General features: G+C 53.0%; 1 protein-coding gene across 3 annotated transcripts in view; it reads left to right on the top strand.

The window, feature by feature from the left end:
* The window catches only part of TRAPPC9 (trafficking protein particle complex subunit 9), a 487,526-nt gene that overhangs the window by 53,332 nt on the left and 406,449 nt on the right, over window positions 1–27,745 (top strand). For all 3 annotated transcript variants that reach the window (XM_045078162.1, XM_045078161.1, XM_045078160.1), the window contains 2 exons: window positions 10,955–11,171; window positions 13,371–13,514. In XM_045078162.1, the coding sequence (XP_044934097.1) occupies window positions 10,955–11,171; window positions 13,371–13,514 (361 nt within the window). The remainder of the gene's footprint in view (window positions 1–10,954; window positions 11,172–13,370; window positions 13,515–27,745) is intronic.

Raw genomic sequence — 27,745 nt, 5'->3', positions numbered from 1 at the left:
ATTGGGTGTGCATACCTAGGGGGGGACTTGCTGGGTCATCCCGTGGCTCCGTGTCTGACCTGCGGAATCAGCAGACTGTTCTCCCGAGCAGCCGCACCGTCATGTGGACGGCAGCGTGTGGAAGTCCCCACAGCTCCCATCCCCTTGGATGCCTTCTGCTGTCCATGCTCTCATCATGACCGTCCTGCTGGGTGTGAGCGGTCTCATGCCGGGGTCAGTCTTCATCCCTGACGGCTGATGATGACGCACTTATTGGCCACGCATGTAAATTCTTTGCCAATTTTTAAATCGGGTTTTGTTTTCTTTTTATTGTTCTGTTGTAAAAGTTTGTCATATATCCTGGATACTAGTCTCTTATCAGATACACACTTTGCAAAAATGTTCTCCCTTTCTGCTGGGTGGTCATCTCCCTTTCTTGATGATGTCCTTTGCAGCACAGAAGTTTTTAATTTTAATGAAGTCCGTTTATCGATTGTTTCTCTGATCACTCATGGTTTTACTATTGTGTCATGGAAAACAGAGCCGAAGCCAATGTCAGAAAGTTTTATTGTTTCCTTGTAGGAAGTTCCTAGGATTGGTTTGTTCCTTTAGGTCTTTGATCCATTTTGAGTTGATTTTCATCATGTGCAGATGGGTTCAAGTTCCTCGGTGGAAGGCAGAGACCCCGCTGTCCCAGCACTGCTCACTGTGCACACACTCCTCCCACTGACTGGTCTCGGCATCCTTGTGGCAAACGCTGAAGGTTTGATTTTTAATTCTGTTCCATTGATTTATATCCGTTCTCACGTAAGGACCGTATTGACTTGCTTCGGCAGCTTCATGGTAAGCTGCGAAGTCGGGAAGTGTGAGTCCTCAAACGCTGCTCTTCTTTTTCAAGATTGTGTTGCCTATTCCGGGTCCCTTGAGCTTCTCTGTGAGTTTTGGGGTCCACGTGTCAGTTCCTCCAAAGAAGCAAGCTGGGATTTTGATCAGGATTGGGAAGAATGTGTAGGTCACTTGGGGAGTTTTGATGTCTCGGTACTGTCAGTACTGTCTTCCGTCCCAGGAGCCTGAGGTGTCTTCCCTGCACGGTCTCTTCCAGCGATCTCTTACTGCTCTCAGTGTACAAGTCTCACTCATTTTTGTTAAATGTATCCCATTATCGCGTTCTTTTTCATGCTGTTGTAAATGAAAAGGCCGAGCTTCTCGTGTAGCACTGACGTGGGTATTCCTCGTGGGAGTCACAGTGGGTCCCAGACCCAGAGTTGTTAGGTGACTCCGTTCGCAGCGGTCTCTCTCTCTCTCCCCATTTGGTTAACGAGAACCCCAGATTCAGGTTGTGCTACCCGGACACTTCCGTGAGAGGGAGAAATCAGACCCTGGGTAGGGCACAGGTGATACTGGGAGCTTGTTCAGGATGGATTCATCTTAATTTCATTAAAACCATCCGTTTGGGTGTCGTCTGTCAGATGCTCTAAGTCAGGTGTGCGGAGCAGCCGGGCTGTCCGTTTCACAATGCACTTCTCGCGGGAGCGCTGTGATCGAAGCCTCATTCGGGTGACTCTTGGGCAGAGGCTCATGAGTCATGTTTAGGGAGCTTGGCTACTCAGCCCTTGTGTCTGTTACGTAACCGGGGCTGTGGAGAATGAGGTGCAGTCCCTCACGCTGGTGTTGCTGCACTTATGACTGGAGGCACCGGTATGGTCTAGCCTGTGCGGCACGCCCCGCTCCGGGGAGCTCAGCGAGCACTGCCTCTGTCGTCTGTTGAAACAGAGCCACGAGCACTGGCGGAGCTTCAGTGAAGGCATGTCTTACAGAGCAAGACTGAGGCTCGTCCTCTGGAAGCCGTTTCCGAGAGTTGGTGTGGGCCCCGCATGGTGAGGGTGTCGGTAGGGACCTGTTTGCTTGAGAGTTACCAGGCACGGCAGCCCTGCCGGGAGCCCAGGGCTGTACAGAATTCGGCTTCCGGTCCAGGGGCATGGCGAGCGGGCAGCCCCAGGGAGGGAGCGAGCGTGGCTGCGCAGAGGCCAAGGCCCATGGGGTCGGGAGGTGGCCGGCCGCACGCGGTCTCCCTCAGGCTTTTTCCTAAGGGCGGTCTCTGATACTGGGCGTCCAGGGCAGTAAAGGGCCGGTCTTCTGGCAGCCTGTGGAAGGCTGGGCAGATGGTGATGGGATGGCGCAGAGGAGGTGGCTCTGCGGTTTGGCATCAGTGGGCCGTCGTCCTAGCTGTGCCGCTGAGTAGCTGTGGGACTCGCACGGTCACTGAGGGAAATTTCTCCAGTCAGCTGGATCGCTCATGCCCTGACTTCCCAGGATTGCGGTGAAGTTTAGTGAGAGGACAGCTCTGCGGCGGGCAGCAGGGTACCCGGCTCGGCACTTGTGCTCCCGAGCAGCTCTCAGGGAGGCGGACCTGATGGGGCTTGGCCACTGATCCCGGATGAGGGCGGCCAGGGTCAGCTGTGTGCAGGTGGCGGGTGATGTGCCTTCAGAGCATCTCAGTCGAGTGTCACAGGTGAGCAGGATTGTACAGCTATGGTGCTCACCAAGGAGGTGTGTCCCCGAGCTGAGCATTTTCGTAAAATGTTTGATCCTGAGGACCTGCAGTACCGATCCCTGAAAGTGAAGACATGAAGTGACCAGTATTATCTTTTCTGTTGCTGAAACTCCTTTTTTTTTTTTTAATATTTTATTTATTTATTTGACAGACAGAGATCACAAATAGGCACAGAGGCAGGCAGAGAGAGAGGGGGAAGCAGGCTCCCTGCTAAGCAGAGAGCCCGGTGTGGGGCTCAATCCCGGGACCCTGAGACCATGACCTGAGCCGAAGGCAGGCACCCCCCCCCCCTTTTTTCTCTTTTTAAAGATTTTATTTGTTTTAGAGAGAGGGAGAGAGAAAGACAGTGTGTGCCCACTTGAGGGGTGAGGGGCATAGGGTGAGGAAGAAGCAGACTCCCAGTGAGGAGCCCAGTGTGGGGCTTGATCCCAGGACTCTGGGATCATGACCTGAGCCAAAGGTAGACAGTTAACCTACTGAGCCACCCAGGCGCCCCTTAATTATTTTTTTAAATTAAAAAATATCTGTTAGGGGCTCCTGGGTAGCTCAGTGGGTTAAGCCTCTGCCTTCGGCTCAGGTCAATGATCCCAGGGTTCTGGAATCAAGCCCCGCATTGGGCTCTCTGCTCAGTGGGGAGCCTGCTTCCCCCTCTCTCTGCCTGCCTCTCTGCCTACCTGTGATCTCTCTCTCTCTCTCTCAAATAAATAAATAAAATCTTAAAAAATATATATATCTGTTAGTAGGAAAAAATATTAAATAATGCATAAGTTCAGAAGATAACTAGTGTATCTTCTGTTTTGGTAGTATCATGGACTAGCAGCTCTCAATAACCCTCTTTGCTTGTGTTCCTTAAAAATGCTGATTAAGGGGCACCTGGGTGGCTCAGTTGGTTGAGCATCTGCTTTTGGCTCAGGTCATGGTCCCGGCATCCTGGGATCAAGCCCCACATCAGGAGCTGTGCTCAGCGTGAAGCCTGCTTCTCCCTCTCCCTGTGCTCCTCCCCATTGTTCACTCTCACTCCTGCTCTCTCTCTCATGTAAGTAAAATCTTTTAAAAAAATGCTGATTAAGAATTAAAACTTTTTCCCTTAGTTTTTCAAAATGTGTAACAGCAAAGTAAGAGGAAATCCTCAGGGGCCAAACCAACTAGAAAGCACAAATCCTGGAAGGGAAGTGAGCCTCGGAAGCCAGCATATGCCATCTAGCTCTGGGAACACAGTTTCAGTGGCCCACCTGGTGGAGCAGGAGGCTAACCTTCGGCCTGCCCCCACTGTGAATTGGATGGCAGACCCGTATGTACAGCCAGGACCTCCCCCAAGCCATGTTTAATGAAAGGGGAAACTAGGAAAAAATCCCATACCTCAAAGCAAGAAAATAAGGAATCTCAGAATCTTACTGGAAGGAAAAGGCAACCTGAACTGAGGATTTAATTTAAAGTGTCCTGGCCTGAGAGTGAGCACAAACTCCTGGCACAAATATATAAATCCTCCTGGAATGAGAAATTGTGTTTTGAATGAATCAATAAATAGTCAATACAAAAAGGTCCTCAGATGGTTTTGAATCAGGATGTTGGATTATAACATACCAACACTGCCTTCCTCCCAAGGTCTCATTCAAATACCCTTTTTTTTTTTTTAAAGATTTTATTTATTTATTTGACAGGCAGAGATCACAAGTAGGCAGAGAGGCAGGCAGAGAGAGAGGGGGAAGCAGGCTCCCCGCTGAGCAGAGAACCCGATATAGGGCTCGGTCCCGGGACCCTGAGATCATGACCTGAGCAGAGGCGTAACCCCCTGAGCCACCCAGGTGCCCCATCAAATACCTTCCTTAATACCCATCACTCAGCTGCCCTGTTGCCCCCACCCCCTACCCCTCTGAAACCTCAGATTGTTTCCTGGAGTCCAGAGCCTCTCACGGTTCATCTCCCCCTCTGATTTCCCCCTTCAGTATGTCTGGTCTTACTGAGTTGACTTTCAACTGCAGGCTCCATGACTTGTCATTGGAGAGAATAGATTTTATGGAGAATATACTTAAAAAACGTGGGGGCTCTTTTTGCTAAGAAAGATGTAGTCAAGGTTTGTGTAGCCTTCACAATACACCCAAGCTTGCTTACTTACTAAACCCGAAGATGGTAAAAGTAGGCAGCACTTTGTGAGGCCAGAGGCGTTGGTCTCTGTGGTCATCCAAGAAGGAACCCGAGGGGGCCAGGAGGTCGGTCCGGCTTTGACTGTGCTGACGCTTGCAGTTGGTGTGCTGACCAGGGTGCCGATTGTTGGTCAAGTTTGGTCTCTCGTGAGTGATCGTCAGGGTGTCGAGCACATGCTGTGTGCACTGGCTCTGGGAGCCCCAGGTACCCGACTGAGCCTGCGGGCACAGCTGCCCCTCCGTCATCCATCCCGCCGCCCATCTTCTCGGGCGCTGGGAACTCAGCGAGTGACTCCTTGTTGGCTTGTCTCTCTCCATGACCTTGTCAGCCATCGAGGGACCAGGTCTTATGTAACTTCTTGTTTTGTTTTTAATCCTTTCCTTCTGAATGATTAAAACCCAAAATGGATCCAGCTACGTTAGTAGGTGCTTTTTAGAGAAAGGTCCTTGGTACAAACCTGGTAGCCCTGCTTTGGGATGTAGGGAAGAGAGTTATATTCTTTCCTTTCCAAACTGTTCGGACACACGTATATGGAAATTTATGTAGTTTTGAATATATATTTTCTCACTATATAATTATGGTAGAAATACCTGTGGATAAAAACAGAATGTGTTTTGCACACTTGGGAATGCACAGTCTTCCGCAGTTCTCTGCCCTGCTATTTCGCGGTTGTTGCCGGTTGCCATCACCAGGCCATCCACGGTGACTGCCACGGCCGTGCTCTTCAGGTCACTGCCAGTGCCCATGTTTGAGAAGCCTAAACGCCAGGGAGGCATTTTCGGGAGCATCTCTGGCTGGCTAGTTTTGGATTAATACTGGTGACATCAAAGCCACTAATTAAGAGTGGTATTTCCTATTTCTTGAATACTCATTGGGGGCTTTAAGCTATGCTAACTGGACGTATTATTTCGTTTAGTCTTTTCAACAATCATGATTAGATTTAAATAATTTAAATAATTTTCTATTAATTTTTTATTATCCCCGTAAATAATTTGGAACATGCCAAAGCTAGTAATGCAGGTCTGGGACTGGCACTTGGGTCTTTCGATGCTGTGTCTGTACTGTTCTTCCAGAAAGCCAGGAGACTCTCTAGTCTGAATTTCCTGATAATATTACTGCTTTGTTTCTAAAGGAAAAAAGTACATTTGAACTTAACTTTCCAGTTGGAAAAGGAATAGTGAGTTAACATTTGAGTTCCTCAGAGTCTAGCTTATGAGTAAAGCTACCTGTCTTGCGTAGTCTGTGAGTTACTTTCCGCAGGAGCTTCATGTAGATGTCTGTGCCCTTGTGGGCTCCGCCTTCATAGCTGTACAGCCTGTTGAAACATTAGAACAAAGATGTGTTGATTAATACTCCCTAGGAGGGCAGCGGATCGGAAATGAGTTTGGGGATTTGATTTCATTTCAAGATTTTGTGAAGATCTTGGCCTAAAATTTTGCCTGGGACTCTTTTGTATTCCCAAATTCCTGTGCTGTGGATGTCTATGCTGACCCAGTGGGGCTTTGTCCTGAGGCTCATAGGGCCCATGGCCAATGAGGAGCTTTTCAGTTAAATGTTCTCCTGGGGCCCTGAAGCAGTGGTGCCCAAGATTCTTCCTTTAAGGATCTCGCCTGGGGCTTGGAGCATTAGCAGTTCTACTTATAATGTAGTTTTTGTCATTTGGTTTCTCCTTATGTTCAAATGACAGAAGAAGAATGGAAGAATGTGTGACTGATCAGAGTATCCCAGTCTTTCATCTTCAGTAGTGTCCACGAAAGTATCAGTGGGAACTCTGATGGGTTGGAGGCCAAGGCTTGTAATCTTTATTTTAGATGGTGACCTTGTTGAGGGTACTGACTATGATCACTAATATTTTTACCTTCCCCAGTATCTTTTCCTATATTTAAAATCAAAGTGTACAGTTGAAGTTCTGGGAGTTCCCAAGTATGTGAGAAAAGCATCAAGTACTCCTGCCTTTCCCGTGTGGACCTCCTCAGCCCTCTGCTCATGAAGGTGTCTCATGGCACTGGAATCTCTCTGCAGCCAGCACTATGCAAGATTTACTATGTACAGATCCTAGACCTAATAATAAACGTTCTATAAGAAAACATAGGAAAATACGTTCGGGACTTTGGAGTAAACAGAAGTCCCTTAGGCAAGGGCACAGAAAACATTAACCTAATAGAAAAATAAATTGAGCTACTTTACAGTTGATAAATTGAGCTCCTTCACAATTTCTGCCTATCCAAAGACTTCTTTTGGAAAATAAATGGACAACAGACTGGGAAAATATGACGTTAAGAATATTTCAAGGACTCCTATGACTCAGTAATAAGACAAATGACCTAATTTAAGAAATGACCAGAAGATTTCAACAAATGCTTTATAATGGAAGATACAGAATCATATGAAAAAATGTCTAATTTCATTAGTTATTGGGTAAATGCAAATTAAAGACCCCAGAATGGCTAAAATGGAGAAGACTGATAACATCAAATGTTGATGAGCATGTGGAGCAAGAGGAATTCTCGAACATTACTGGTGTGAGTGTGAAGTGAAGCTTCCACTTTAGAAGATAGAGGGCACATGCCCCAGCACAATTAAGGCCATGTGTGACACATCCACAATGAATATCATAGTCATTGGAAAGCTGAAAGCTTTTCCACTAAGATTGGGAGCAAGACAAAGATGTCCACTGTTACCACTTTCATTCAGTGTAGCATTAGAAGTGCTAGCCACAGCAGTCACACAGGAAAAGAAATAAAGAGCATCCACATTTGTAAGGAAGAAGTAAAGCTGTCACTGTTTGCAGATGACATGATACTACAGAGAGAAGACCGTTAAGCTGCCCGCAGAGACTAGTAGAACCAATAGCCAAATTCAGTGAGGTTGTGGGATGTAAAGTCAAAATATAGCAATCTCTTGTGTATCTGTACATTAACAGTGAAATAACAGAAAGAAGATGAAGTAAACAATCCCATTTACAGTTGCATCAGAAGAATAAAATACCTGGGAATAAACTTAACCAAGAAGTGAAAGACCTGCACTCTGGAAACTGTAAGACACTGGTGAACGAAACTGAAGACGCCACAAATGTACAGAGAGAAATTCCATGCTCACGGGTTGGAAGAATTAATATTGCTAAAATGTCTGTACTGCCGGAGTGATGAACAGATTCAAAGCTGTTCCTGTCAAAATATCAATAGTATTTTTCTGAGAAGTAGAACAAAAAAAATCCTAAAATTTGTTTGGAACCACAAAAGAATAGCCGAAGCTATCCCAAGAAAAAAAGAACAAAGCTGGAGGTTTCACAACCCTGAATTCAGACTATCCTATGAAACTATAGGAATCAGAACAGTATGGTACTGGCACGAAAACTGACACATAGATTAATGGGACGGGATAGGGATCCCATTGTACGGTCAACAATTACATGATCAATTAATCTGTGACAAAGGAGGCCACAATATACAATGGAGGAAAGACAGTATCTTCCATAAATGGTGTGGGGAAAGTGGACAGCTAGCTACATGCAGAAGAATGAAACGGACCACATTCTCATACACCATACACATGAATAAATTAAAAGTGGATTAAAGACCCAGATGTGAGACAGGAAGCCGTGAAACTCCTAGATGAGAACATGGGTAGTTATCTCCCGGACATCAGCCTTAGCAACGCTTTTCTGGATCTGTCTCCCCAGGCAAGGGAAGCAAAAACACATAAACCGTTGTGACTACCCCGAAATAAAAGGTTTTGCACAGCAAAGGAAACCATGAAGAAAACACAAAGGCCACCCTTTGTGAATGGGAGGAGTTATTTGTTAATGACATATCTAACAAAGGGGTAATATGCAAAACATATAAAGAATTCATATAACCTAAAACCCCCAAACCCCAAACAATATGATTAAAAAAGGGGCAGAGGACCTAGATAGACATTTTTCCAGAGGTGTCCAGATGGCCGTCAGATGTGTGGACAGGTGCTCAGCATCACCAGTCATCAGGGAGATACAAACCTCCAACAGGAGGAGATGCCCCACCCACATCACCCAAGGAGCTGCCCCTCACACCTGTCAGAATGGCTGTTATCAAGAAGAAGAGATAAGTGTTGGCAGGGACGTGGAGAGAAAGGAACCTCATACACGGCTGGCAGGAATGCAGACTGGTACAGCCACTGTGGGAAACAGCAGGGAGGGTCCTCCAAAAACAAAATCTGGAGCAAACATACGACACAGGAATTCTACTTCTGGATATTTAAATGAAGAAAGTGAAAATGTTAATTTGGAAAGATATGTGCAGCTGTGTTTACAGCAGCATTATTTACGAAGCCACCTTATGGAAGAGGCCCTAGTGTCTGTCCATAGACACACACACACTGGACTATTACTCAGCCACAAAAAGGATGAGATCTCGCCGTTTGCAATGACGTGGGTGGACCGAGAGGGTGTGATGCTCAGTGAGGTAAGCCAGAGACAAGCGCCGTGTGATCTCGCTCATTGTGGAGTCTCAGACGCAAAGCAAATGAGCAAACAGTAACGAGAGAGACAGACTCATAAATTCGGAGAATAAGCTAGTGGTTGCGGCTGCGGGGTGCGCGAGACCCGTGAAGGGGACAGGGGGGTGCAGAATTCCAGTCCCAGAGTGAGTGCGCCACGGGTGACTGGGACCGCGTAGGCGATGTCGTCCGCGATGCTGTGTCGCTGTGAGGTGCCGGAGGGCAACGGCACTTAACACGGTGAGCACTTGAGAATGTCCAGAATTGTCAGACCACGACCTTGTACACAGACTGGTGTGATGTGTCAACTACACTTCAATTAAAAAGCCAATAATACCAAAGATGATGCTCCCACTTGAGGAAATGTCTGGTGGTCCTGCGGCCGGGCGGGGACAGGGATTGAACATGAACAGGGACGACGCAGGGAGAGAGCCGGCATGGAGCACTCCAGAAAGCCCGTGGGGATTTAGGGAGGGGAGAGGCAGCTCACAGCGGCGAGCACGAAGAGCGGCGTCGGGGAGCGGCGGAGGAGCGGCGGAGAGCCGGGTGCGGCGGAGGGGAGACGTGGGAGCCGCCTGCTTGTCTTCTGCCCGGAATGCCCTTGCCTGCCTGACTCTGTCGTCCCCGTCTCAAGGAGCGTCCGCCCGTGTCGGTTTCACCACGAGGAGGCCCCCATGGACAGGTGGTGACAGAACGGGAAACACGCACCCGCGTTGTCCCATTCGGCTGGCTCACGGGGCAGCGGGCCTGGAGTTGCAAAGGCAGATGGCCGGGCCAGGGAAGGTTCTGGGCTGCTGGGTGTAGTGCTGAAGGGTTTGCCCGTTGTGACGGGCTCTGAGCTGTGCTCGGGGGACACCAGCCTGCTGGCTGCCGGCACGTGGATTACAGAAGGCCTAGAAAGTGGGTATGAAAGCCATTTAGAGTCACCTTTCGGGGGAGAGGGCCCACTGGAGGCCGTGGAGAAGGGGAGTTGAACGCTGGCTGGCGGGACTTCTAGGCTGCGGGTCTGTGCCCACAGAGGTCTCTGGGCAGCTGACCCTGCCCGGGCCAGCAGCTGGGAGGAAGCCCAGTGGAGGCTGGGGCGGCCCCCCTCACCAGGGAGCTATCGCGCGGTGGGGGTGCGTGTGGTAAGGGGGTCAGCCCCCCCCGCCCCCAGCTCTGGGCTGCTCTCTGACTCGGTGCTGTGTGGTTTTGTGTACATGTTGCTTCCTCTCTGAGCTTCCTTGTCTGTGAGCCGGGCTGACGTTAGTTGGTGGCCCTGTTGTGATGACAGAGTAGGGCCATCACATCAGTGGCCCTGAAGACACAGAAGCGTTATCACTACGTCACGGGTCATGGAGGGAACTCAGTCAGGTCAGGGACGAGGGAAAACCGTGAGCATGAAGGCTCAAGTCCAAGTTAGGTGCTGTGATTGTTGATGGGTCACATGGCTCCGTCCTGTCTCTGTTTCAAGCACTTTTGTCCTCGATGGAAGTCCCTGCCCAAACCCTAGCGTCTAGGTGAGCTGTCGTTCGTTTTCTTTTATGAAGGAGCTTAAGGCAGATGTCACGTGGTATGTAGCAAGTGCCTTTGTTCCCGAGAAGACAGGCCTTCCTAGCGAGGAACGGGCGACTTTGGGAGTTACGTGTTATGCGGCTCCCATGCTTTTCCTGGGAGTGTCGCATGGCGCACGGTCCAGGCCTGACCTCTCCTCAGTGTTTCATCCTGTCTCTGTTGGATGAAAAAAGTTTTTTTTTTTTTTTTTTTTTTTTAAATGTGTGTCCTTTCTCAAAAGCTTTTATCTTCCTGTCCGTGCTTCAGCTTTCTGAGGAAGAGAAAATCCAGCGATACAGCATCCTGTCCGAGCTCTACGAGCTGATCGGCTTCCATCGGAAGTCTGCGTTTTTCAAGCGCGTGGCCGCTATGCAGTGCGTGGCCCCGAGCATCTCGGAGCCGGGCTGGAGGGCCTGCTACAGGCTCCTCCTGGAGACGCTTCCCGGCTACAGCCTGTCGCTGGACCCCAAAGACTTCAGCAAAGGTAACGACGGTCTCCTGGCTGGGACGGAGATGTTGCTCGTGCGCCGTTCGAGCCCTTCCTCTCCCAGCAGACGCTGTGGTCGGCACTGCGGTTCAAGAGTACGGAGCCCATCCTGCCCCTGGGTACTTAGAGTACAGTCACACCAAAAAGGAGCGGCGCTTTGCTTGGGGGCTGGCATCCTTTCGCCGGTCCCTCTGCAGTCCCTGCTGCTGGCAGTTGGAGTTAAGCGCAGGAGTAGGACAAGCTGTACACACCTGTGGGATTTACATTCAGAAGGCTCAGCGTTGTTGGTGGAAGAGACGCTGTGCTGCGGAGGTGGGCGTGAGCTCCCTTCCGCCGCCTTCCAGAGGTTTCTGGGAGGAGGCGGTGTTCGGGAAGAGGGCAGAGTTTTTGGAGCAATCACACGGTCGCTCTGTGGAGAGAGGGTAATGGGTATTTTAAAAGTTTCCGGTTGCATGGGAAGTGGAGTCCCCATTTACTGGGCCTCGGGGAGACTGGAGGCAAGGCCCCACTTGCTCTCCAGGTCCTTCTTTCGGTGTCCTGGGAATGTAACTCTGAGCTGGCTCCGGAGCCAACGCCGGCGCACCCGAGAGTCCAGAGTCCAGGCTGGCTTCTCGGCCGCTCTTCCCCGCCCCTCCTTGTGTGGCTGCCAGCCGTCCTTGGGGTCTCGGCTGGGTGTCACTTCTGTAGAGCCGTCCCCCGTGGCCCCTCAGCCTATATGGACCCCTTTATTCTTCCCCTCTCTCCTTCCTCCCTTCCGTCCTTTCTTTTTTAGAGATAGTATTTATTTGGGGGGGGGAGGGGCAGAGGGAGAGCAAGAGAGAGAATCCCAAGCAGGCCCCATGCCCCGCATGGAACCCAGTGTGGGGCTCCATCCCACAACCCTGAGATCATGACCTGAGCCAAAACCAAGACTCTGAGCCACCCAAGCATCCCTTATTTTTCCTCCTTCATTGAATCCTGCTGTTCTTCTTAGGGCACCCCCATACTCTGCAAGTGCATCTAGAAATCACCTGGGGTTGGGCACCTAGTGGCTCAGTGGGTTGAGCATCCGCTCTTGACTTTGGCTCAGGTCGTGATCTCGGGTCGTGAGATCGAGCCCCATGTTGGGCTCTGTGCTGGGTGTGGAGCCTGCTTAAAACAAATCAGTTGGGGTGATGATGTAACACCTGCCTCCCACGCCAGCCTGTGTGCCTGTGAGAGCAGAGCCCCTGACTCTCCCTGTGGCCCCAGGGGGCGCGTGGCAGGCGTCCTAGGGGACACGTGTCACGTAGGACTGAACCCTAATGAGCAGCTATAGCCACTTGGGTTACCACTTGTTGAATAGAATTTCTTAGTTTTAATTTTTAAAACAGATGAAAAAAGTGTTTTTTCTGGAAAGTAGAACAAGCACATCTTCAAGTGATTTGGTACTTTTCACTTAGCCTTCTGTTTTGCCTTTGTTTTGTGAAAGACGTGAGATCAAATAAAATACAAATGATAAATGTTGACTGGCCATATTTTTTTTAAAAGATTTTATTTATTTATTTGACAGACAGAGATCTCAAGTAGGCAGAGAGGCAGGCAGAGAGAGAGGAAGGGAAGCAGGCTCCCCTCTGAGCAGAGAGCCCGATGTGGGGCTCGATCCCAGGACCCTGGGATCATAACCTGAGCCAAAGGCTTAACCAACTGAGCCCCCCCCCCCCCAGTGCCCCAGATTCTGTGTTTTTTTTTGTTTGTTTGTTTTTGTTTTTTAAGATTTTATTTATTTATTTGACAGACAGAGATCACAAGTAGGCAGAGAGGCAGGCAGAGAAAGGTAGAAGCAGGCTCTCCGCTGAGCAGAGAGCCAGATTCGGGGCTCGATCCCAGGACCCTGAGATCATGACCTGAGCCGAAGGCAGATGCTTTAACCCCCTGAGCCACCCAGGCGCCCTCAAAGTGGTTATTTTTAAATTGTCTTTGCTGTAAAGAAAAAGTATTCAATAGCACATGTCTTTTTACAGTATGAAAGAACATATCGCTTACGAGTTCTGTCTGGGGAAAGTTAAACACTGGAAGTGTTTTTTCTTGCCCTTTGGGTTTGGTTGTTGAAGCATTTGTCTTTAAATCAGGAGATTTACACACACCGTTAACGTGTTTCCGAGGGAGGCCTGCTGGCTCTGGCGCCAGCGCGCCCTCGCGGAGCTCTTGGAGGACACTTTGTGGCTTCCCTCACAGGCACGCACCGAGGCTGGGCCGCCGTCCAGATGCGTCTGCTTCACGAGTTGGTCTACGCGTCCCGAAGAATGGGGAATCCCGCTCTTTCTGTCAGGCACTTGTCCTTCCTGTTGCAGACCATGCTGGACTTCCTGTCGGATCAAGGTGAGTGAGCTCGGTGAACGGGGGCAGCCCTCGTGCTGGCCGCTCAGACCCGGCCTTGGGTTCCGTGGGAGGTGCTCCCCGGTCCTCTGCTGGTGAGGAGATTCTGGGCTCCGCCGTGTCCTCTGCTCCCCGTGCTGCCCTTGCTGTCCTCCGGGGCCTGTGGCCACTGTCCGCCGTGCTTTCTCTCCTCTCCTTCCCGGGCTCCCTCCCTGTGTTGCTGCTTCTCTCTGTCTGTCGGCCTCTGCGTGGGCTCACTTTCCCCTTGCCTACATGGTGTACAGTAGAAACGTCCCCACACGACATTTATACAGAATGCTGCACGATTCGTAAGCGTGTTGACCAGCGAGTTTTCACCCAGTGCCGCCTCCTGTAAGTGGCAGCCAGACGGGAAGTACACCCAGAGCCATGAGGACCCCGGTGCGCCCTGAGTTACGCTCCCCGCGGGAGCAGCTGCTTACTGACACCACCAGGGTTGCAGCTGGCCTGTGTCTGCGCTGGGGGCATCGTGTGGTACTCTGCCTGTGTGCTGGGCCACTGTCTCCTGCGGTCCCCTGCCTGTCACCTGCTCTTACTGTAATGGGGCGGCGTCTGCTGTTTAGGTTCAGTCGTGATCTGTTTGTTTCCAGGCCAGATTTCCCGCTGGGCCCCAGGAATGTTTATTTCGTGCCTGCGGGACGTCTCCCCCTGCGTGTCCTGCGGGTACTAGAAAGTGAGCTCGTGCGCAGCGGACTTGCCGCTTCCCCTTCCCGCCTCCCTTTCTGCCTGCGCTGCTGGGCCAGCTGATGCGTGCTGCCCGTTGGGTTCCGGGGGCCGTGCTCTCTGCCCTGGAGATGCACACGTGGGGAATTTATTAGGATGTGCTCTTGGGATCAGTCCAACCAAAGGGATAAAGAGGAGGCCAGATTGGGCAGAGGAACGTTGGGCCTCAGTGTGGTGTTGGCCGAGGCCCCACCGGCCCCGCAGAATCCGCGGGCGCTGTCTCCAAGCCAGGCTCGGGGACTGGTCACGCAGTGCCTGGGGAGGCAGTTTCTGGAGAGGCCACAGTTGCCCCAGGGGGACCCTGAAGCCAACCTGCTGTGTGGTGAGGCCGAGGCCTGCTACTGCCGCCCCCACTGCTGCGTGTGCGGGGCGCCCAGGGAGGGGCCTGGTCGTGGGTGAGGCTCTCAGCTGAGGACAGGCTGCGTGGAGGGCGGCACTCCTGTCACTGGGGGCTCCATCCTTCCGGGCCTGGGAGGCCGCCGCTGTCTGCTCCAGAGCCTCCGTCCTTCCAGCTGTCCCAGCGGGGACCGGCCCCAGCTCACCACTGCGCCCCTCCGGCCCTCCCCTGGCATCGGCCAGGGGTCCTCTCAGCTTCGAAATCAGTGTGTCCTGCTCTCCCTCTGCCTGGGGCTCGTCCCCGACTCTTCCGTGCGGCGGTCTCCAGGCTGCAGGATGGACGGTCTCCAGGCTGCAGGGTGGAAGCGCGGCCTGCGTCTCCTCGCATGGGGGTGCGGCTTAGACACGTGAGTTCCAGTAACGCGAAAACTCAGTCCAAACAAGGGACCGAAGTTGGCGTGTGATCGCCTTTACACAACCAGGGAGACGGTCAGTCTGACTCCTGGGCTTTCCCGGACGGGACGGGGCTGGCATACATCGTGGTTAGGCAGAGTCTGTGGGGGGACCCTGGCTCCTGATGAAGTCCGAGGGTGCGTCCAGGATTGGGTGAGATTCCTCCGCACTCCGTGTCCTTGACCTTCCTCCAGGTGGGCTCATGGACTTCGCGTCACATGTACCATGAGGGCCCGCCACGTGCTTTCTCTTCTCTCGGGAGGCCTGTCCCAGTGCTGCCTGCTGGGACTGGGGGACGTCTGTTTTCCCCAGGAGACTCCCATAGCCGCCTCTGAGTGAGCGGCTCCGGTAGCGCCTTGCTGCCAATGACCTTGCGGCCCAGGTGGCCCCGGCGCGTCTGGGCTTGGACCGAGGCCCCCGTGCACGGCGGGACCACCACTCCTCTGTGCCCACTTGGTTTCTCTCTGCTGCTGCTTTTGGATCGCGTCCGTCTTTGTGCCGCTTGCAGAGTTCGGCTGCGGAGCGGCAGGACCAGCGTGGCAGCGGCTAGATGGACGGTTCGCGCCTTGAGTTCTCCGAAGCACGAGGCCGGACGGAGGTGGAGTTCTCAGACCAGGCCGGCTCTGTGTCCCGTGGTGACCCGGGCATGGGCCTGTCTGTTGTTTGATGAACTGAATTTTTGCTTTAGGATGGGTGACCAGCTCTCTTTACCCCCGCTGAGGGCGTTTGACCCTCCCCACGACCCAGCAGCTGTGACGATGCAGTGTGCGGGGCACAGTGTCCAGCCCGAGTGTTCTCTGCCTGCCGGGCCGTCGAGCGCTGAGTGCCTCCTGACCCACGGCACGAGGCCTTCTCCCCTTTTGTCACAGGTCTGCTCTCTGTCTCGGCACCACTTTCCCCACGTGGCTCCCGTTTAACCATGTGTGGGCTCGTGTGACTGTGAGTCTTGAAGACAGGCCCATAGCCTGCCTTGAGCTACTCACACCTTCACCTGCCTGATCTTGGACTCCTTCTCATAAATACACACCCCCGTCCTGCGGCAGGGCGTACTCGCTCTTTCCCCACTGTTCCTGGTCACCGCGTGAGTCCTCTGGGCCGGGATCCCCTCCTGGCAGCTTGGCTGGGTCCCAGCGTGAGCTGCTCCCGCTCTGTTCTCTTCTTCGAGCGCTGCTCCCGACTGCAGCGGGGGATGCCTGTGTCTCCAGCTGGTCAGCCTGGTCTTCCCTCCGGAAGCTCTGGAGGGAAGGAGCTTGCTGGTTGCTGGAGGTCATGTTCCGCCGGTGATCTAAAGACACGGAGTTTAAAAGGAGGGGAGCTTGGGGCATCAGACTGCTGAACGAAAAGCCGTCTCCTTAAAGGTCTGTGTGTAATGGTGTTGAGTTATTCGGAGTCTTGGGGAAAAGGTCAAATGTCTAGAGGGCTCAGGAGCCTTCCCTCTGATGGCCATGACCTCAGACCCCTGATGGCGTTCTTCCTGGGCCTCCATAGAACACCATTGTGAGGTAGTTTGTTTTCATTTTAATGATAGATATTTTACCGTACATTTTTAAATTTTATTTATTTTTGTATTTATTTAGGTTCAGGGCTTGAGCTCAGGACCCTGAGACCTGAGCTGAGATCAAGAGTTGGTCATTTAACCGACCGAGCCATCCAGGCACCTCTAGTGATAGGTATTTTAATTTATTGGATGACCTTTCCCCCAGAGAGCTCATGATATCATTTATAGAGTGGGTGATCAACGATTCTAAATACTGCTGCGCGGAAGTGAAGAAGCAGGGGCTAGAGGAGCAGCCAAGAAGGGAATCACTGATCCCGGGCTCGAGGAGAGGGCTTCCTGGCCTTCTTGTGTGTCAGCCTGTCTGGGTATTTGCAGGTGGAGGTGCTGCGAGCTGGGGGCTTCTTGCCCTGCCCTCCGCCATGTACGCTCTCTCATGTGTGCAGATAGGAGTGAACACATATCAGGACCGTTGTTAACACGGAAGGCATTAATTCCCTGGGGCCTCCTGTCATTTTTTTTTTTTTTTTTTTTTTTAATGGAAGGACTAACTTGAGAATCTGTGGACGGTTTTGGGGAGTGTGACTATGTGACTATGTGATTATGATCGTTGATACAGGGTCCCTTCCCGGACCCCGAATCCCCACCCCCCCCATCGATACAGGGTCCCTGGTCATGCAGGGGCACCTTCTGTGGCAGCGTGGCTGTGGACCAGTGAGCTCCGTGGGTTGCAGCTGCAAACCTGCGACCCGGTCCTGTGTGCTGCTCATGAGTCCACTGAGAAGGCGTGGGAGCCCCGAGTCTGTGAGGGCTCCAGCTGGCGCCCTCCACACCGTCCAGCCCGTCTCTCCCTGCTCTCTGACCTGCGGTGCCCTGGCCAGGCCGCTCTCCGGAGGCTGCAGCATTTCTGCTCTGCTGCCCTGCCTGCCCTCCTGCTTCTGTCACCTGGTCCGGGAATTTGTCCCTCGCTGTGATTCCCTCTTCGTGGAGCCTACTGTGCAGGTACCTGCTGGGGCTGTGCTCCCCGGCCTGGACGCTCCTCATGCTCAGGACGTGTCACCCGCACCTGGACCAGCACCTGATACCCGCGCGGCCCCGGAATGCGCTGAGGGAGTGGGGCTTCTGTGTTTCCTCCAGTTGTCTGCTTTAGAAACCCTGCAGGGGTACTGGGGGGCTCAGTCACTCAAGTGGCCGCCTTTGGCTCAGGTCATGATCTCAGGGTCCTGGGATCGAGTCCCGTCTTAGGCCCTTGCTCAGCGGGGAGCCTGCTTCTCCCAATTCCCCTGCTTATGCATGCATGCACTCTGTGTCAAATAAATAAATAAAATCTTTAAAAAAATAAAATAAGAATCCCTCTGGCTCTTGATCTTCTGCAGCACAGTTTGGGAAACTGCTGCCCAGGTCTGGGTCCAGCCCCGGCTCCTGATTTGATCCTTGGCTGTTCAAGCCTGCGCGGTAGTTGCTGACGCCTGCTCCTGTGGAAAGGAAAAGGCTTGCTGCTTTCCCATGAGAGTACTCAAAGAGGGACAAGCGGACAAATTAGCTGGGGATGGAGTCTTATGGATTCTGCTGGAAAGTCCCGGAAGAAAGGACTAAGATTAGCCAGAGAGTCGTGGAGCTACGGTGAGGTGCGGAAAATCAGCCGCGTTCCGTCCCTCCTGTCGATGCTCCAGTGAACAGACCGCGGGTGAGGACGGGGCGCCGCCGAAGCCGGGGACGACCGGCCAAGGAGCCTCCCATCCTGTTTCACTGTGTTGTAGCGGAGGGTGCAGTGGTCTCGCTCTAGGGTCAGATGCTCTTAGTGAAACGGAAACTTCACGCTGTTGCTCGGGCTGTGCCTGCTGGGGTTGCAGGGTGATTCGTGTGTTTTACTGTGTTCAGCATTTGCCGGAGGGCTCTGGGTGGAGCCCGTCAGAGCTCCGGTGTCTCCTCTCGTGGCAGGACTCCATGGAGAGGAGGACCTGCCGTGTATGACCGTGTGTCAGGTGCAGGGAGGTGCTTGACCCATGTCCGGAGACATCTGTGTTCCTTCCTTCCCAGTGGCCCGGACTCCAGTTGCTCCGGCAGGGGTTGCTGGTTCTGTCCCTCGAGGATCTTAAGAGGACCCCAGAGCAATGGCATGTCTTGTCGAGGACACAGCGCAGTGAGCCCAGAGGGCCAGCAGCCGTTCCTCCTCTTGTCCTGTTGGTGATGAACAGCAGCGCTGCTCCTCTAGTCTGGCGGGAGCACGGAGGGCTGCGGGTGGCAGGGGGGAAGGGTGGCGAGGGCAGGGTGGATGGATGTAGATGTGGCGACTGCCTTCCTCAGCCCTCCTCCTCCTCCTGCTTCCGTAGCTAACGTTTGCGCGTTCCTCACGTCTCAGTGGGCACCATGTGTACGCTCACCTGTGAAGCTTTTCTCAGTCCTTCAAGGCCAGCGGTTTGTTCCTTTGCAGTGTTCCCTCCAGTGTGGGGGACTTGCCTGTGGCAGCCCTTCTGGCCTGCCATGTGCCCGTTGCTTATGTCATGAACAGACTCCCCGGCAGGGCTGCAGGGTCTCTAACTGGCTATTTCTCACCCCCGACACCTCGTGGCACAGATTGGCGTACATGTGTCGTTGAACGCATCAATAATGCATGTTTTCTTCTTCTTCTTAAAGATTTATGTTTTAGAGAGAGAGTGTGCGCATGTGTGTGTGTGCACATAGGGGGGCGGGGCAGGGGGAGAGGGAGAGAGAACCCTCAAGCAGCGTCCCTGCTGAGCGCAGCGCTGGGCACAGGGCTTGATCCCTGGACCCAGAGATCATGACCTGAGCTGAAATCAAGAGACAGCTGCCCAGCCGCCAGGGCCACGCAGGTGCTGCTGTTTTCCTTTTTTAAAAAACAGCTTCATTGAGACTTAATTCATGGAGCACATGACTTACCCCCTCAGAATGTACACTTCAAGGTTTAGTGTGTTCCCGGTTATGGGCACCCGGAAGCAGGTTTAGCACCTCAAAGAGAGCCTGGTGCCCTGCCGGCTCGTGGCCCTCGGTGCGCGTTGTTGTGTAGAACGCACGAACGATGAGTTCTTGAGTTTCGTTCGCTGGTTTCTCAGCTGCTCCGCTGTTCCTGGTGTTGGCCGTGCCGTGGTGAACACCTTCAGCTCTTGGGCTGTTTGAGCAGGAGGAAGGTTTTATCCGGGGAGGCTCGCTGGAGCCGTCGTCGTGAGCGTCCATGTTGCTGCCGGAGCCTGTTGCCAGATGGCCTCTGCAGCACCGCTGATTCACCGCGGGCCGCAGTGCCAGGGCTTCGGTGTGTACGGAAGGCCCCACTCGGGGTTTAATTTGTGTTGTCCTGGTAGCTCGCAGGGCTGAGTACTTTCCCGTGTGTTTGTACACTAACTGCAGGCCTCTCACTTGACCCTCGGTGCAGCTGGTTGTCATCTGTTGGGTTGAGGAGGTGTTAGGGTCCCGGCCGCTGGCCTGGCGACGTCTCCGCTGCGCTGAGATGCTCAGCAGCTTTCCTGAGTCTCCCAGTTGGTGAGGGAAAGTGGAGAACCCAGCTTTATTTAGGCCTTGTCGGCGGACTTAGGCCCAACTGGCTATCAAATCTGTCTGCTGCCGTCATCCACCGGGCTGGTGTCCCACAGGCTCAGGGGGTCAGTGCGCCTCCCACAGGGGCTTTTCAGGACTGGAGCGGAAGGCAGCAGGGGAATGTTATAAATGTTTGAGGGCGATCTCCTCAGTGGACCCTGGCATTGGAAACAGAGATACAGTCTGTGTCCTCCGGGGCAGGCCCCGTATCCCCAGGACCGGCCCCTTAGCCTTCCTGCATCAAGCTAGCGGCTCTCGAGTGTGCAAGCTGGGAGGTGCGGGCAGTTTGCGGTCTGAGGCCCTGCGTGTCGTTCGCGTGTTGTTCGCGGGAACAAGAGCCACACGCCCGGGTGAGCCAGTCCCGCACAGAGAAGCACGTCCCTGGGAGGCTGCCGTCCTGTCGCGTAGCCGTGCTTCTCCCACGGCCTCCGTGCCTCGGGCCTGGAGACGGGGTGTGACCTTTCCTGCCGTTCCTCCTTCGGGAACCCCCAGCCCTCACGTGGGCGTGTCGTCGGACTCCTCGCCACTTGCTGTCCCTCTCGCTGGGGTCGTCCTCGTCATGCGTTTGTGGTGTCAGCTCTTAGCCTGCTCTGCCTCACAGCTAATGCTGCCTCTGCTCTTGGTGCCTTGCGTGTCCACGGGGAGGGTTGTTCAGCATCTTCTCTTCTCTGGGTGGGGCTTCGCAGGATCCGGATGCGTGGCTCTCTACGTCTCCTTGCACGGCGCTCCAGACACCGCTGTCCCCTCCTGCACGCCCTGTCCACCCGGCCAGCTGCTGAGCCCAGAAACCCCGAAGGCAGGCTTGACTGGTTTTCTTCCCTGCCAGGCCTGCATCTAAGTCCTGGCAATGAGTCCCAGGGTCTTACCTCCTCCACAGATCCTAGAGGTGGCCACTTGTCCCCACCGTGTGCCCTCACAGCACAGTGGAAACCATTGTGAAGCCTCAGCTCGGGACCCCCGTTCAGCCTCATGGGTCTCTTGGGCCTGCAGCCCTCCACCTCCTGTCCCGTCTTGTTGCTTTTCTGCTTCAGACTGTCCACGGGCTCCCGTCGCCCCTCCGTAGTTCCCCGACCCGTCACCCTCTGGCCTCTTGTGCACGGGCTTAGCTTGAGCCGCGCTTCCTCTTGCTCCCGTCTCTCCCGGAAGCATGGCCGCTCTCTGTGTTCCTCAGGCCTGAGTTCAGACACCCCGTCTCGGTCTGCCTCGTGGCACCGTGTGTCTCCTTGCCGTTTTGCAGCTAGTCAGCCTCCTTGCTAGAACACGAACTCCTGCGGGCGGACTCCGTCTGTCCTGCACGGACTCCTGACTACACCCAGGACCGTGTGTGGTGGGTCCCCACTCAGACTTGTTTGGTCACTGTCCGACGGGGAAGGTCATCCAGCCTCCCTCCCTCTTTTCCACTTGTGAAATGGGCACACGAGCCCGCCATGAGGGTCAGAGGCCCTTAGTGCCGACCGTCCCTCCCTGTGTCTCGTAGCCGGAAGCTCGTGAGTCCCTGCTCTTCCGTGCAGCGCTCCCCGATACTGGCTTTGGGAATTTGGTCCAAATGACACTTAGCCCTCGGGGACATACTCACGTGTTGAAGGAAAATCTTCGTGAGCAGCAGCTAGCCCGGAAAGTGCAGGGCCAGTTCCAGGGCCCCGCCTGGACTTAAGACCCAGGGGGTGCCTTTCACCAGGACCCGGGGAGGCCGGCGCAGCAGGTGTGCTCTGTGGGCTGAGAACTGGCCTCTGATAAGTAGAATAGAAATTCTTAGGGGGATATTTTTAGTTTATGTGTCTTCACTCATTTCTGAAAACCAACGTCTTCCTCCCCTCTGTAGTCCTTACTTGTTTGCCTCAGAAGTGAACCCCAGCCCAGGGCCGAGGGGTGGTGCCCGCGGGCACCTTGCAGTGCCGGGCCGGGACAAGGCGCACAGCCGCGCCCACCTCCGCGTCCCCCAGCCCCATGCGCGCTCCCTCACCGCGGTCCTCGGCTTTTTGTGAATTCTGTTTTCCTCGTCCTTTTGTATACTCGTGGGTATGGTACTGTGTCTTTACGTTGTTTGAATCCGAGTAAATTATCAAGGATATGAAAATAAGAATGCGTTGTTTTACTAGATTTTAGAATTGGAGATGGTGAGTAAAATGGCATGGCCTGCACAACTGAGAGTTTCCTAGAATATGAGCTAGCAGATGAAAAAACACAGGGTTTGGCTCTAAGCTCTACACGTTGTATCTTATTCCCATTAAGAAGCACAGACAATCTGTGGATTTGAGTTTTTACCCTTTCGTTTTGCATAGCAAGGTGCAAAGAACTACAATATGAACTCCAGGCAACAATGAAGGCCATGATTTTTATTTTTATTTTTATTTTTTTAAAGATTTTATTTACTTATTTGACACAGACAGAGATCACAAGTAGGCAAAGAGAGAGAGGAGGAGGAAGCAGCCTCCCCAGTGAGCAGAGAGCCTGATGCAGGGCTCAATCCCAGGACCCTGAGATCATGACCTGAGCTGAAGGCAGGCTTAACCCACTGAGCCACCCAGGTGCCCCCCAGACCATAATTTTTAAATTGGAAAGGAAGTGTGTATTATTTTGCTGCTTGTTTACCATTCCTGACATGCTTTTACCCCTTGTATTTTTTTCCGGTGGCATATATGGTTTCTTGGGGAGTTTTGATTGAACGGGTTTCATTTGTCACCTGGGTGGGGAGAAGGGCGATTAAGCTTGTGAACCGTTGCTCAATAAAGGGGTATAATCTGTTTCCACTTGAGTTTATAGAATCTCTTTTGTTTGTTCAGAAATAGACAGAAGGGGTTGAACCAAAACCCAGTAGAAATGAAGGGAAGCTTTTGACTTCCTTTTGGTTCTGTTTGAAGAGATAAATACTGTGTAGCGTGGAGTAATAAGTACCTGCTGGCAGGGCGCATTCTCGGTCGAGAAACCACACACAAAGTAATGAGGTGAAGAGAAACTATCAGCATGTCAAAATCCCAGATACATTAGTGGATTTAGTAGTTACGGGAAAATACTAATTTGCCAAGTTTCAGATGAACCAAAATAGAACATCCTGGGGTGGTTTCAAGAACGGCCCCTTGCACGTGGCCTCTGTAGGACACGGGGGCCAGACGGCATGAGCGGTCGTGGTGGAGTGGTGTCTCGCTGTCTGCTTCACTTGCCCACCGGCGGCTGCATGAAGTGCCAGTGGACCCCTGCCCAGGCCAGCCGTGGCCATTTCTGGTCTAGACTACGGCAGCACATCCCAAGGGATATTCTTGTTTCCTGAGACCCGTTCCTTGCCAGCCGGCCACCCGGGGCATCAAGGGTTGTTTCCACAGCAGGTGTAATCCCTAGCAACCTTCTGCTCGGAGAGCACGTGAGGCTGCCCACTGCTCCGGAACCAGAGTTCAAGGCCTTAGTGCGGTTTGCCGTGTGCCTTTCGGTCTGGCTCTGGCCATCTGCTTTGTGGAGTCACTGGGCTTAGCTGCTGTTCCCGGAGCAGAGCCTCTGTGTTCACGTGTCTGCTACTCCCCAGAACGGAGCACCGTTCTTCCCCACCTCTGAGAGCTTTCCTGGACACCCTCAGGTAGCATAAAAAGCCTTTCTTCTCAGTTCTCCCCCACACTTACATCGTGGTGCTCCGCGCGGTACAATATTAGTCGCAAGCCTTCATGTCTGCGGACTGCATGTGTGCAGCTGGACAGGTGGGATCGGGGCTTCTTTTCCCCGAAGCCCCAGCCTGGTGCAAAGTGGGACTCAGTGCTCGATAAACTGAACGCCTTGTTTCCTCCTGGGTAGGTAAAGTGAGGATTCTGCTTCCCTTGCTGTGCTGGTGTAAGGACTGGAGACATGTCTCTGGAGAGTCTGAAACATAGAATGTGTTCAGAAAGCCATCATGGTCACTGTTGGTTTGCTTCTGACTTGCAGAAGTGTTTGAACAGGGGTGCCTGAGTGGCTCAATGGGTTAAAGCCTCTGCCTTCGGTGCAGGTCATGATCCCAGGGTCCTGGGATCGAGCCCTACATTGGGCTCCCTGCTCAGCGGGGAGCCTGCTTCCCCCCCTCTCTCTGCCTGCCTCTCTCCCTACTTGTGATCTCTCTCTCTGTCAAATAAATAAATAAAATCTTAAAAAAAAAAAAAAAAAGAAGAAGTGTTTGAACACGTGCAGCTCCTGGAGCAGAGAATCGGGCGAGGACTCGTGGGCTCACCTGCCATCGTTGCAACAGGTGGCTTTGAGCAGCATTGACCATGATCGAGTCGTCGTCCGCGTAAACCCACTGTTTGATGAAGAGACACCTGTTCTTTTTACTGTGCATGATGTCCTGTAGCAGCTAGCTCTGCTGCCCTAACAGAGTACTACAGTGGGTGGTTTAAAATAGAAACGGATTTCCTCACAGTTTGGATGCTGGGAGTCCAAGATCGAGGTGCTGGCAGGGTCGGTTCCATTGGAGGCTTTTCTCCTTGGCTTACGGACATGTCATTTCCCTTTGTCCTCATGCAGTCACCCTCTGTGCAAGTCTTTCTAACCTCCCTTCCCGTGAGGACACTAGTCAGATTGGGTTAGGGCCCCGTGTGACCTCACTTTGCCGAAATTACCTCTTCCAAGGCCTTGTCTCCAAATCCAGTCGTATTCCCAGGACACTACTGGGCACAAGGCCTTCAACATACGAACTTGCAGGGGACATAATTCAGCCCGGAACATGAACTATGATCTGTCCTGTCACCACCCATTAACTTGATCTTTATGGCCCACAAAGTTACAACACTTGCCTTTTGGAATCGACAGTGCAACTGAATGGAGCAGACTGGTTTGGAATGAGCGAGGTGCGCACTCTCCAGGGTCTCTCACGGCCAGCGGTCCCGATTCGTTCGCGTCTCTTCTGCATGTAGCATGTGGACAGAATAAAGTTAACTGTCCCAGGCCACCGTCATATCTCCCTGGTGTCCTGCTTCACTGATTTAAGAGAGAAGAAGGAGGCACTGGTACAGGCTTCTCTGTGTGTCTTTTTCTTTTTTTTAAAGAGATTGAGTTAAATTCAAATTCCTATTGACGAAACAACTTCTAAGTGGCAGGGATCTAATGGGGGAAGGAAATGGCACATCCCTCAGTAGGATGAAGTACAGGGACCTTTCAGGTGTTCTCTGGGTGAGTTTCTGTACAGATGACCCCACCTTTGCAGGAGGGGACCCTGTGTGCCATTCACAGAACCCTGAAACTGGGGTGCGGAATGGCCGTGGTGAGTGTCGGTGTCGTGTGGTCAGCTGGAACTCTGCAGAGGCAGGGCTTTGGGACCGGGCCCGCTCTGAGGACAGTGTGAGAAACGGCGACACGGCCGCTGACCGAGCCTGGCTGACCACAGCGAGTCTTTGTTACTCTCCGTGGTTGTGAAGACGAGCGTTCTCACCGAGTGCCCGTGGGCTCTCCCGATGTATCCGTCATGTTTTATGCACTTCCAGGGGTAATTTTAGTGGGACGAGAATGCAGAGTCTCAGGGACTTATTTCTCCTGAACCTCAAGGCTCTACTGCCGGGGGGCTAACCTAGCGGTGGGATGAGGATGTTCCAGAGTGGGGGAAAGGGCGGTGTCTGTGTGGCTGTGGATGGATTTGGAGGACAAAACAATGATTTAAAAGTTCCAGGTGCTGGAGCAAGTGGCAAGAGGGACCACTCTCTTTGGGCTTTTGGGCACTTGGAGGCCATGACATCTCAGGGACCCTGCGGAGGCAGCGGGGACCTGCGGAGGGGCCCCGTGTGACGCGGTAGAGGCTGCAGTGCAACAGGAGTCCGCTCTCAGCCTCCCAGAGACCTTCGTTCGTCTCTGCACGGGGGTGACGGGCGCCCCATGCTCCATGCCCAGCACAGCCCCTGGCACGCCGCAGGCCAGCAACAAGCGTTCCTTTTCCTGCCTTCCCTCTGGCTCCCTTTGTTCTGACATTGTGGTTCAGTGAGACGAGTTAACGGCGTCACCAGCAGCACCCTGCGTGTGGGATGCTGACCACGTGCCGAGCGCTTCCAGCCTCCCACGGGACCCCGAGCGGTCCACCTGCCAGTGGTGAGGTGGGTCCTGGCAGGATGCCCCCGCACCTGCACTTGGGGCGTGTGGCGCGTGCCCTGCTCTCAGGTTGGTTCCCGCCCTTCTGGTGGCCCCCTTCTCCGGGTGAGTGCTCCGTCTCTGCTTTCCGGGTCACCTGCGCTCAGTGCCCCGGTGCTGCCGTCTGAAGCCCAATTCATTTCCTCGTTCACCCAGCCGGATTGGTCTTCTCAGAGTGCCTTTCCATATCTGTTCTCAAGGGCAGCACCTTCAGGGCACAGGGAGACAGGCACCAGGCCCCCACGCCGCGTCCCCAGCGGCAGATGCCACGCCTTAGTTTGTCGTGTCCCGCGGTTGTCTGTCAGCGGGGAGGCAGCTGTCATTGGTTTGAAAGACGGGTTAGAGGAGATGGAAAATGTCAGGTTGGATTTATTCAGCTTCTTCCTTTGATCACCAGCTCCTTGCTTTGCTGCTCAGCCCAGAGAGAACGCATTCAAGTTTGCCGCTCGTCAGCGTCAGAGCGGGTCAGAACTGGGCCTGGGGCGGGTGTGCCCTGGCCTCCCTCTTGGGGAGACAGACTCTCAGTCTCACATTTGACTGTGTCACGGGGCTGAGGGAGGGCAGGAAGGGAGAAAAGATGTGCGTTTTCCAGACGCTTCCATGGTCCTCACTTTGGCGTTGCCTCTGTGTCTGCCAGAGCCGGTAGCCGGGTTCTCAGAGGCCGGGCAGGCTCCTCCTCGACTGGGGGCTGGAAATCTCTGTGGACCCAAATCTGTGTTTGCGTTCTGACTTGTGGTCACATGTCCTAAAATCAGAGAGGATTTTTTACCTCAAGGGTGTGACACAGAAGTGTGTTTATTTCATTTACTTAAGTCTCCTTGGAGAAGAAACATGAGCAGCTATAAAGATACTTTTGGTTCACAAAAATGATGAAATTAGTATTACATAAAAGTAATGATTGGAGTTTCGAAAAACAAGGTTATCCAAAGCAAGTTACAAAGTAGGTCAATTTTTTTAGTAAATATAAATATAAATTTGTAAATATAAAATGGTTTATGAAGATTTGTGGTTGGGATTTAAGAGTTAAGCTCTTGCTATAGCTAAAATATACTTTTATTTTAATTAATTAATTAAAAATAATGTCACTGCACTTTTTCTTTTCTTTAATTAGAAAAATAAGCGCTGCGTTTTTGGGAGACCCTGGGTGAGGACCAGATGCCCGTAAGTCCTATTCTGGCTGCTGGGCGGCCCCCACACCCAGCCAGTGGGGATCCCGGAGGGCCAGTGTCCTCATGAGCAAGGGGGGTGGGTGGGGGCACCTTTAAGCTTCCACGAATGGGATTAGCCCTGGAGTGGCTGTCAAGGCTCATAGCATCTACTTTTAAAAAGAAAAATTCACTCATGATTTTACAATTATACTTCCTCCCCCACTCATCCCCTACCCCCGAGGGACTGGTTCTTTATTCCAGAAAGACATTGTCAGTTCTCAGTATCAAAACAGTTGGGCTCTTGATTTCTTTCTCCCAATCAGCCCCTGGAGAGATCCTGCCAAAGGAGGGGTACATTTTAAGCCAATGAGCTTCAGAGTGCCTATCGAACAGACCCCACAGAAACCCCACCAAAA

The sequence above is a fragment of the Mustela putorius genome, unplaced genomic scaffold (genome assembly GCF_011764305.1).
Source record: "Mustela putorius furo isolate JIRA1106 unplaced genomic scaffold, ASM1176430v1.1 tig00000228_pilon_pilon_pilon, whole genome shotgun sequence".
NCBI lineage: Eukaryota > Metazoa > Chordata > Mammalia > Carnivora > Mustelidae > Mustela > Mustela putorius.
This window is presented reverse-complemented; position numbering and strand designations above follow the sequence as displayed.